This window comes from Lycium ferocissimum, chromosome 5 (genome assembly GCF_029784015.1).
Source record: "Lycium ferocissimum isolate CSIRO_LF1 chromosome 5, AGI_CSIRO_Lferr_CH_V1, whole genome shotgun sequence".
Lineage (NCBI taxonomy): Eukaryota > Viridiplantae > Streptophyta > Magnoliopsida > Solanales > Solanaceae > Lycium > Lycium ferocissimum.
Genome location: NC_081346.1, coordinates 35,055,962 through 35,067,910, shown reverse-complemented (window position 1 = coordinate 35,067,910; position 11,949 = coordinate 35,055,962). Strand labels below are relative to the sequence as shown.

The 11,949-nt window shown below is 39.0% G+C and overlaps 1 protein-coding gene across 3 annotated transcripts; it reads right to left on the bottom strand.

The window, feature by feature from the left end:
- Positions 1–551: 551 nt before the first annotated feature.
- On the bottom strand, positions 552–11,943 carry LOC132056768 (auxilin-related protein 2). 3 transcript variants are annotated; one of them, XM_059449107.1, is made up of 9 exons: positions 11,325–11,943; positions 7,923–9,537; positions 7,639–7,777; positions 7,444–7,541; positions 7,233–7,298; positions 2,200–2,289; positions 1,542–1,718; positions 1,024–1,109; positions 552–917 (listed from the first exon to the last, which is right to left on the bottom strand). In XM_059449107.1, exons 1-8 carry the CDS (start codon positions 11,855–11,857, stop codon positions 1,071–1,073), a joined length of 2,757 nt encoding a protein of 918 aa, XP_059305090.1. In that variant the 5' UTR covers positions 11,858–11,943; the 3' UTR covers positions 552–917; positions 1,024–1,070. The 3 variants fall into 3 exon arrangements, with proteins under 3 accessions (XP_059305090.1, XP_059305089.1, XP_059305091.1); XM_059449106.1 differs by having other exon boundaries at positions 552–1,109; XM_059449108.1 differs by lacking the exon at positions 11,325–11,943 and adding an exon at positions 10,820–11,101 and having other exon boundaries at positions 552–1,109.
- Between the last annotated feature and the right edge of the window lie 6 nt (positions 11,944–11,949).

Here is an 11,949-nt window from a genome sequence, read left to right as displayed (position 1 = left end):
CAATCTCATGCATTTTCTCAGTTGTCTTCTCTACGTTTGGGAGCGATAAAGCCTGCAATTACGGAAGGTTTTGATGGAATTTAAACTTCGCACTACTCAACTTTACTTCGAGGTGTTACTTTTGGATCCCGCTTGCTACTTTTGTGTATGAAATGCCAAAAAATTACACTGGAATAAAAATGGATCATTAAAAGCAGATATGCTAAAGACAACCATTTCAGTCCTATCTGAGAAAATTTGAAACGAAGCATACGAGATTTGATTTGAGCATCATATTTTAGCACCCACAAAAGCAATCATCCTGACATCAACGGATCTGTTATAAAATCCATAAATGAAGAGAGATTTTGTTCTCACGTAGAACAAAATTTTCAAATAAATGAATGGTAAATTACATATGATTTTACATCTTGTATGACACTCCTTCCATGTTGCATATTATAGCCAACAACACTGACATCTCTTCTAGCACAAACAAATGCAGCATAACAGGAAAGAAACCAAAAAAGAATTTGAGCATCATATTTTAGCACCCACAAAATCAATCATCCTGACATCAAAGGATCTGTTATAAAATCCATAAATGAAGAGAGATTTTGTTCTCACGTAGAACAAAATTTTCACATAAATGAATGGTAAATTACATATGATTTTACATCTTGTATGACACTCCTTCCATGTTGCATATTATAGCTAACAACACTGACATCTCTTCTAGCACAAACAAATGCAGCATAACAGGAAAGAAACCAAAAAAGAATATAGAAGACAAATGATCACATGCAGAGCGTGACCAAATGCAATATACAATCACAACATGATTGGAAATAATGCTACTCTACACCAACCAGTTACCCACAAGTCTCTGGCATTGACATCAATTTACAGCAACACCGTGTAAATTTTCTTCATCATCACTGCTAGAAAGACCATCTTTAGATATCAACCAAACACCTCATGCTGGGGAATGCCGAATATCAGAGGCATAGCAAAGACGAGATTGCTTTAGGAATATTTACCCACCTCTGAAAAAGCCCACAAGGGAGCTAAAGCTAACCAAATGCAGCATTCTAGAAGAGTTCCTCAGAATTAAATTTGTTCCACGCTTCCTGAAAATTATAATTCAAGAACGAGTTGAAGAGAGTAAAGCAGTCAGAAATAACACCGGCAGAAAAGGATATATGTGATAATTTTTGCAAAAGTAAAGGCAATAACACAAGCCATGCAATTCAGGTAAAAGGATGCAGAAACCCTGCCCACTTAAAAATCAAAAGATTAGAGAAAGAAGTGAGGAGTCAGTATATATGGATAATAACAACCCCCCAAAAATATGGACACTCATTAGGTCCGCCCAGCCTATAGCAACAATAGAACAATAGACTCTTCATGCCTTAGAAAGGAGTAGTTTTCTACCTCTGCTTTACGATGATGTTAAATCATGACAGTTGCTGGGGACCTAGTACATGTCTTACCCAAGGAAAACACAAAAGAGAACAATTTGTGACACATGGATTTAAGATGCATTGATTACAGATAAATACCTTAAGTAGGTCAAAAACCTTCTCGGCGATATATTTTTGTTGAAGGTTGGCACCTTTTTGCTGCACCTTATCAGGATGAATACAAAGGGTTGCTTTTCTATATACTTTTTTGACAGAGGCGCCTGTAATCAAATCTGTCAAAGACACAGGCTGCCAACCACATTCAGGCCAAAGCACCTGATGAAAGATAAAAAGAGAGAATCTCACATCATTAGGAAAAAAAAATTGAAAAGTGACTTTGAGCAACATGACATTATTATTAGGAAGCGCAGAAAGTTCAAATGTTTGAGGAAGTATAAGATAGTCAAGAACTAGATCATAACCTAAGCAAGCCTAGATTAAAAAAAAATTATGACTTCCGGGAGATTTGAAACTGTGGTCTCTTTTGCTTATATATTTCCAGTTTTGAAGCTGGAAGATTCATTTACCTTTTTTTACCCGTAGAGTTCAAAGTGGGAGGACATAGGGTACCTATCTCCACGAAAACAGCAGGAAAATATACAGACTCAGACTGAGCTGTTTGTGTGCTTACTTTTGGCTCCTAGAATTTCTGTTTTAGAAGAAACGCCAGTATTCCTTCAGGTGGCAGGGGTTTTATTGGGAAGGGATTCTTTTAAACAGAAAATTGACAGATTATGTTTGGAAAAACCGAACGCACATATTGCAAAGTCGATAGAAGTGCACGCAGATTTCCCTCTTTTCCAGCAGCCCATCGCCTGATCTCAAAATCTAATGTTTCAGAAATTCTCTGCAACAATTAGTAAACCGATAAGATTAAGGAATGAAGCAAAGCATGAAGACACAAATATAACTTAAAACGAAAGAAGAGAAAGCAAGCTCATCTATAGCAATGCGAGTTCAACCATGAACGACCAATAAAAAATTCAGCACTTCAAACTAAACACTGTTGTACTCAATATACAAATGTGGCTACTTCGATTTCGTATGTTACCACAATCAATCAACTAAACTCACTCCAAATTAGTTGACTAGCTACATGAAGTGTTTGTGTTGATTCTTCCTCCATTCAGTCCCTTTCATCACAAACGAAAAAAAAAATACTCCCTCCGTCGGAAAAAGATCGTCTTCCTTACCGTATTAGTTTGTCCCAAAAAGATTGGCACATTTCTATATTTAGAAACAATTTAACTTTATGAGATGATTTACCGTCACACAAATATGTAAGACTTGTTTTGGACCACACATTTCAAAAGTCTTCCTTTATTTCTTAAACTGCGTGCCAAGTCAAACTAAGACAATCTTTTTGGGACGGAGGGAGTAATATGTTAAGGCAATACATGAGTGTGTTTCATGCGGCAACGAAACTCTACAGACAGTGAGTTCCTGACTTTAATGCCTGCATTGACTAGGATTTGCGATAATAGGTTTTACATTTGGTTACGGATAGTAGCTTAGTTGTTTAGTCAACTTACATGTTCGTATATTCTATAGAGGCTTTGAAGCTGGTGTCTAACATATGACATTAGCAAGGTAAACTAATTTGATTGTCAATTGGCGGGTAAACGGAACAAGAAAGGTTGTAGTATCCTATGCCCCAAAAGAATATTGCAAAATGAGTCAATTGAAAAAGCTTTTTTTGAGAGGCTAAGGAAATAGACCCATCAAAAAACAAAAAAGATGCGTGACCCTAGAACAAGCTCTCTGGAGTTCTCTAAAACTAAAAATTCCTTGAATCTCAGACTTATCCTTACACAAATGCCCAGTCTTTAACTTGAAGAAAAAGACTCCTAACGAACACCATACCTAATGTAAGCATAGCAACTAAGACTTAATACCCACCTACATAAATTATTTGCTTCCATATTATGTTCTGTTCTTAGCTAGTCTTCATAGGTTAAGAGAGATTATAAGTCCTTAAAAACAACTACTCATCATGTGATTTTAGGTTTACCTCATCACCCATTTTTTATCTTTCCATATTCAATCATCATATTGTCACATAAGTGATAGGACATGACAAATCATCTCATGCGAGCTTCTTGCATTTATCCTTTGTGTGCTACCTGCACCATCTATCAAATGTTTTTTAATCTTGTCCAATTTTATATCCATATAGAAGTTCGTATTTCCACTACATTCATTTTGTCGACGGTGTTGTTAAAGGTTCGATTAAAGTGCACTTAAGCCCTGAACAAAGATCATCAAAACACAGCAAGAAAAGATGGGGGCTCAAAATTCACTATCTGAATTTTTATTTTCCCAATCCATATCAAACATAACAGGAGATTCATATGCATACTACCATGTGTTATATCCCGCATTTCGTGCGTCGGAATATTTTTAAGTTGGTTGCGACGAGTTAAGAACAAGGCTACCTTTCCGACTTTGTTTTAAGACATAAGCTGCTTATGAATTTTGTTGGATGGAAATGTTAAGGAATTTGGGGTTAAAAGTGAAATTATGGAAACTAGTATTTCATGAAATATGGGGCCAAAAGTGAAGCCTTGGAAACTTGGAATTTCATGGAAAAAAAATAGCATATGGCCGTGTGGCACATGTGGCTGGAGGCATAAGATGACTAATTAAGCCATCTTCATCATACAACACTCTAGAAAATTCAAGACAAATTGGAGAGAACAAGAGCAAGGGCCATTCGGCCAAGCTCCCAACCGAGCAACTCCATGAAAATTTGATCATGGAAAATTATTTTTTTTAGTTTTCATACCAATTAAAAGGTCCACTACACCATGGAGTAATTGTTGGGACATGCAAAATATTCTTTCTTGCAACATACAAGCTAGCCGAGAGATGAAGTGGGCTAAAGAAGGTGAGGTTCAATCTCTATTTTCATATGTTATGCATGATTTGTGTACGTTGTAGTGTGTAGAATTGAATGGAAGTCATGAAAGATATGTGTGTTGGGTGTGGCCGTATGGGCTGTTTTGGTATAACAAGGAATGGATTGATTTTACTTAGTGTTATAGTTGTTGTTGTTATGGATTATGTGATGAAGAAAGGAATGAAATTCATGAAAGTTGGTATATATTAAAAACTTGGCCGTGTGTATGTATCATCATGTAGAAGTGAAAAACTAAATTTATTTAGTATGTTTGGATTGTTGTGTTGTGGATTCTATGATGAAAAATGAAGTTTTAATGATCCAAGTTGAAGTTATAATCGTGGGGGCTGAATTGGACGATAATGTGATATTAATATGGTTTCTTGAATTTATGAAAATGAAGTTGTTAACGAATGGATTGTTGACATAGTTTATGAATTCGGAAGAAAGAATTGTGTTGGTGATGTTCTTGTTGAGTTGAATGTAATGGAGTGTCGTCGAAGTGTATGAAGGGATTTATTAATGTTAGAATGCGTTGGGATTGATTATTGATATTGTTGTTATGTTTGTTGGTATTGTTGATAATGATTTGGCCGAGTTAAATTCTCGGGGATGTCAATTTATAGGGGAGATCTTTTAGAAATTTTTGTAGATAAAGTATTAATTTGGAATTGGATTCTTAAGTGTTATGGCTAATGGTTGATGCTTAATGACATTATTGTAGATAGTGAGAAGTCGAGACGTAAGTTCGGATTAGCTTAGGAAGCGGCTAAGGTATGTAAGCTTCACCCTTCTTTCTTTGGCATGTCTTAGTGAAAAGTAAGTTATGACACGTACCCCGAGGTAATTCACTTTCTTGCGGTCCGAGCATGTTTATGATCCATATTTGTTTCTTGATATTCATATTCTTAATGTAGTTAAATTATGGTCTTTATGTTTTTCGCATGAATGGAGTTCAAAGATTGCATAAAAGTTGTTTTCAAAAAGAGTTTGTTTCCTAAACGATTCCGAAACTACGAACGTCCGTAACTTTCGCAGAAAGGCTCGGATCGCTTCGATTGGTTCATAGAAAGTTCTAAAATGAATAAAGTTTGTAACTTTCCGAGGCGGACTCGGGTTGGTTTGGCGCAAGACTATGATCCCTATGGTTTAAATACGACTGTGATCCCTATGGCTTTATAAATACGTATGATGTATGTTATGTTTCCGAAAGATATTTGATATAACTATTGTCCGATTTTCAAATGACATTCCGCTTAGACTACTTCATTGAGTCTTTGAGTATGATTTTATATGCGTATGGTTTGTCTTACTCCGCTCGTGCCGACCTCAATATGTCCTTCATCGCGTCCGGGCCGGGCATGTATTCGTGCAATTCCATTGCATTATTCACCGCGTCCCTCACTCGAGGGCCGGGGCACGTTATATATATATATATATATATATATATATATATATATATATGATATGATGATGATGTAATGATATGGAGATGGTGGCCAGGATGGCATACCGAGTCCCTTGCTGGGCGGGGCGGGACACGCTATTCACCGAGTCCCTCACTGTAGGGCGGGTACGTATGTATATGTATATGTATATGTATATGTACGCATGATGATGATATGATTTTATTCTTGCGTCCTTGTTAAAGGGCGGGCACGTTATATGAGTATGTATATGATGATTTTACCTACCGAGTCCCTACGACGGAGGCGGGACATATTATATGATTACATGATGATTATATGATTTGATATGCATGATAAACGTTTTCAAAGGCAAGTTTTATGATTTTGTACTCTTACTTCGGTATGATCCCGCTTGTGTATTTCATGGTTTACATACTCGGTACATATTTAAATGCATCGACCCCTTTCTTCGGGGGGCTGCGTTTAAATGCGCGTTGGTACACCGAGACGAGTTGAAGATATTAGCGAGAAGATGTTCCCGGCGGGATTGGCGAGCTCATTTTCTCGAGTGTCTTCTTGCCGAGCTGTAGCTTTATGATATGGTTTCATGTTCCATGTTAGAGACTTTGCAGACAGTGTCGTGGGTATAAGATGTTGGTTATGTAAGCGGCTATGTAAGCCGATGTGTTATTACGCATTGTATTACAAGTTCTATATGTTTCTATATGATACAGATTTTCCTTGATTCGAGAAAGAAAAAGTATATTACTCTTCCGGAAACTTTCGTTATGTGTTTGTGTTATGATTTAAAGATCCAGTCTGACTATGAGTATTACGAGAGTCAGTGGGTTCGCTCGGCCCTAGGTAAGGGGCGGGTGCCCATCACACCCTATCGGATTAAGGGTGTGACACCATGAGAGTCCGATTTACACTAAAAGGCTAGAGTTATAAGATACTGAAATCGAAAGCTAGCATTGAAACCTATTGCAAGATATGTATCACTTTCATAAAGATACTGACAACTATGTGACGATGTAGTCAGAGGCTCGAGAAGCATTTAAAGCCTGAGATTAGGTGCAAAACATACTAACCGCATTGCCTTGCTTGGGCAGTGCTTTAGCAGGCACCTAGGCGATAAGTTCTTTGCCTCATTGCTCAGTGGGTTCTGTCTTGAAGAGAGCAACACTAAACAATAGATATTTCATCTAGTTGTAACTTCTTCAATTACTTTATTCATATAATTGTCTGCTTATAGTAATTATTCTTCAACTACACATATATATTTCATTTTTTCTTCATCTGTGCCTTTCTTCATTAAAGCATGTATTTTTCATTAGTGTTTTGGGCTTGAAGTCCCATCCTCAGTGCATTTTACACTTTTTGCCTTTGATAAAACTGCTATGAGAGGCGGAGCGAGCATATCAGCAGCAACTAAATTCCTAATTATTGATTTTGCAAGTTATTTATCAAAACAGAACTTACATGTCTTTCTTCCTGCTCCCTCTGCACTTGAAGGTCACGCTGATTCTTCTCAGCTAAAGCTTTAGCCTGAGCACATACATATCAACTATGAATGAATACATTGAACCTACTGTTAATCAGCAATAGACACATGCTAAACACTGTAAACAGAAAATTGTACTACTGAATATCCGAGACTAGAAGGAAAGATATCATTTGATAGGATGCATACCGCACGCTCCTGAGTACGTTGATGGCGTTCTAGTCTTGCTCTTCTTCTTTCTTCAGTTTCCCCTTCAACATCTTGGAAGTCTCCGGATGATGCAGAAGCTGGTGAAGTTGAACAGTACACAGTAAAGCCACGAGAACAACTTAAAAACCAAATTAGATACATAATGTTAGAGCGTGAAGACACAAGAGGAAGTACCTCCAAAAATAGACGAAAGACCATCCACGAAACTAGTAGTGGAAGATGCTTTCCTCATGTTGGAGGAGGCTACACCAGCTGTTGATTTTGGCCCTTCAGATCCTGCCTTATTCTGGAACTGCGAATCAAATATGTTGTCCTGAAAATGGCAGTGAACAAAGTAAAAGGTCAGCAAGAATGAACGACAAAGATTTATCATTACTTATAAACAGAAATTAAAACAATAATGGAACAGCACTGTTGCAAGAACAATAGGTTATATCTTAATGGTGTTTGCTACTCACAGGAGTACTTGTTCTCGTCTTTGGTGCGCTACTGGCTCTACCCATACTAAAAAAGGATTCAAGATCATTATCGTTCCTTTGTTGGTTCACCCTTGTAGCAGCAGCTGCCCTTTCTCGAGCCTCTGCAGCAGCCCTTTCTACAGCTGCTCGTTCTGCTCGCCTTCGTGCCTCAGCAGAAGCTTTTTCACGCGCTTCTTTTTCCCTTGCCTCTGCAGCTGCCTTTTCAGCTCTTTCTTTAGCTTCTGCTTGTGCTCTCTGAACTGCAGCCTTTTCAGCCCGTCCTCTAGCTTCAGCAGCAGCCTTCTCCACAGCAGCTCTTTCTGCTTTTAAACGAGTTTCAGCAGCAGCTCTGTCACGTGCTCCAGCTGCTGCTCTTTCACGTGCTTCCCTAGTAGCCCTTTCTACCGCTTGCCTAGCCCTTCCTTTTTCAAGCTCCCTGGCTCTCTCCCTTTCTCTCTCAAGCTTCCTTTGTGCTCTTTCTTCCTCTTCCTTCTCACGCTGTCGCCTCTCATTTTCTAGTCTCTCCTGGTTTTCTCGAAACTCTCTTTCATGCTCTTCATTTATCGCTTGTTCATCCCTTTCCAGATGTACAGCTTCCTTACTCTTAGCAGTCTTTGCATATTCTCTTTCTCGGACTTCCTTAGCATGTCTAAATTTGGCCTCAGCTCTATCCATAGCCTCCTTCATTGCAGCTGCTGATGCAGCAGCTGCAGAGTTTGTATTCATCTCTTCTCCAGAAAGAGCATCGGCACTTTCATCAGTACTACTCTTAGACCAACCCCTGGCAAAATCCTCAAGTTCATCCAACTGTGAAACTGGGGGGCTTTTAACTGCCGGACGAACAGGCTTAGGACTCTGAGAGTATTGGTTGTGACTAGGGGAAGAGGAGTACCCCTCACCCTTTCTTCTTGCATTTGAAGCGTAGAAACTTGCCTCTGACTTTGAACTGCGCCGTGGTATCGGAGGCGGTGGTCGTGATGGAGGTGGAGCACTTGTAGGCTGTGTAAAAAGTGGAATCTCTGATACAGTAAGCCATATATCATCAGAAGCCTGCACTTGTTCCTCTGATCTTGGGGATGTATCCACTTGGAAGTTTGTTTCGTGAAGATCGTTATCTGCATATGGAGGAGGAGGAACTTCACCAAAAGATCCCAGAGGATCTTCTGAAGGCATGTCAAAATGAGGAGACTCCTGAAAACTATCCCCAGGCACTTTTTCCTGTGAGTGGCTTTCAGAATATCTAAATGACGCTGTCCCAATATTTTCTCTTGAGGTAGAGTTATGTGCATCACTCCTTCCTGGTCCTGTCTTTGACGGGCTCCTGTCCTTCCCTCCAGTCTTCTTCTCAGGAGAAAGCGGACGAGCAGGCTTATTAAAACCACTAAGTGGATCTAGATCATTAAACACCCCTCCACTAACTGATGAAGCAGCAGTTTTCACAGTTCCAGATTTACCAAGCTTACCAATCTCTTCCAGTGGATCTGAAAACTCCCCGGGAGAAGAATTTGCTGGCACCGAGGTCGACTCTAACACTACAAAAGGGTCATCCAGCACACTAGAGTTTTTATTTAAATCTCCAGCTGGTTTGGAGGGTTGAGTTGACTCTCTGAATGACCTGTATTAAAAGCACTGCTTTTATCAGAACCCGAATCAAAATGTCATACACAGAGTTAAAGCAATATATTTCCTGCATTTGGAGTACATATGATTTAATCTAATCGTTGAATCTAATTAGAAAATGATATGCAAATATTAAAATGTTCTCCACATGCCAAATACACTCTTACAGTAAGCAATCGAATCATCAATTTCCAGCCAACTCTGGTACCATGAAAGAAAAGCATGACCAATGAAAAGCTAATTAACTAAATGAAGAAAATTCATTTTAACAAGACATCCAAACTACTAAATGGATTGAGTTGAACCGCTAATCGCCAAGGCTGACAGGACTTTAACACCTCCGCCACAAAAATTGGATTTTGTTTTTTGCGCTTATCTGTTAGAGGAGAGACATTTGCACTAAACCACCATTTTACTAATCAGGAGCATACCCAGAAAAATGGAAATAACTCCATCTATTAGCAACGAGGATTATGGAGATTTCAAAGACTATATTAATCGAGGTGATTTCTCAGGTTCAAATCCCAATTCCCAGTGAAGACAAAAACACTAGGTGATTTCTTCCCATTTGTCTAAGCCTTAGTGGACAGAGTTACCTGGTACCTATTGCTAGTGGGAGGTAGCAGGTATCTCGTGGAATTAGTCAAGGTGCGCACAAGCTGGGCACGACACCACTGTTACAAAAAAAAAAAAAAAAAAGAAAAAAAGACCATATTAAAGTGAGAATGATTCAAAAATTTCATATGGCCAACCAATTCTTCATATAAAGTGCGACAAGCTTAACATGTTAGCCTCTAAAGCAGTATTTACACCCTTTAAAAGTGGTATGCATGTCCACCAGAGAAAGCAGATGACCTAATCATGTTCTCCATCTTGAGCAGTACCCTAATTTTTACCATTTTGTATGACTGTACAGAAGTAAGAAAGAGCATTCGGCCTTCAACCCCGAAACCCTCTCCAAACCCCCAAAAACAAAGGGGCCATTAAGTACATAAGATACAGAACCGTTTTCGAACTGCCAATCATAATAAATAAGCAGTTAACACACAATAATCATTACATAATCAATACTCCCTAACACATGTTTATCTATGCAAAGTCTTAGCTGCATCGCCTAAATTAGGTAAAACTTATATGCAGATAGCAAATCATTACCAGAAACAATTTCTCAAATAGAGTTACGTTTTAATCCAGAAGGAACACATTGCTAATACCATATAATAGCTCTAGTAATTCAGCAATACATTTAATAACTCTGAGGAGTGTACTAAGTTCACCTCCACGTCAATCCATGAAGGAACTCATAGAGCTTTCCAATTCTATGATATCCAGCAATTATTTGCGATACCAGCAAATAATCAAATTCTGATTCACTGACCTCCAGCCAAGTAAGATTTTCATAAGAGGTGCTTGCAAATGCTTTTAAGAACTCAATGAAATTCTGTTTTTTGTTAATGACCTGCATTCCCCCTCTATCCTTCTCCACTTAAATACAAAACTTGGTTCAACAGCCAGGTCACATTTGTTATTAATTTCTAAAAGGCCAGCCAGGTGCACTAAGCTCCCGCTATGCACGGGGTCCGGGGAAGGGCCGGACCACAAGGGTAGCCTTACCCCTATATTTCTACAAGAGGTTGTTTCCACGGCTTAAACCCGTGACCTCTTTGTCACATGGCAGCAACTTTAGTAGTCACACCAAGGCTCCCTTTCTTGTTATTAATTTGTAATCACACCAAAAATAGGTGAAATTATACAATCAGATAGGGAAGGGGCTCAAAATACCTGCTAGTGGTGGCAGGACTGGCACTAGCAAAGCCAGCTAATAAATCATCGAAACCACTGCTCTTTGGTTCAGCCACCTTCTCAGTCCCGCCCAAATTCCCCAACAGATGGTCAAAATGGCTCTTATTATCCTGAGGCGGGGAAGTCATTGAAGCAAAAACGTCGTCTTCAAATCTCAGTGTGGATGATGAAGATACTGATTTGCTCTTTACTCCAGGTAATCCATCGAATATATCCTCGTCGTATACTGGCTTGTCATACACAGGCAATGACGACGTCTTGATATTGTCATCATTATTGCTCTTGGAATCTTCGAAAATAGAATCGTAATTGAAATCATTCATGGAAGCAGACTTATTGGCACTACTAGTACTGGTGTACTTAGGTGGGCCACCAAATACGTCGTTGAATAACATACTATCAGGATCATCAAAAGATGTTGATCGGCGATCTCCACCGTCGGATCTCATAGGTGCGGATTTTCCAGCAGGTCGAAAACCGAAGTCCCGAGCTAACACATCCAGGTCATCCATTGGTACTATTCAGATCTGGCCCAATAGTGGATCTCTAAATTGGAATGAAAAGCAAGGGCAATACGGTCAATCTTAGATGAACGTTGAGAGTT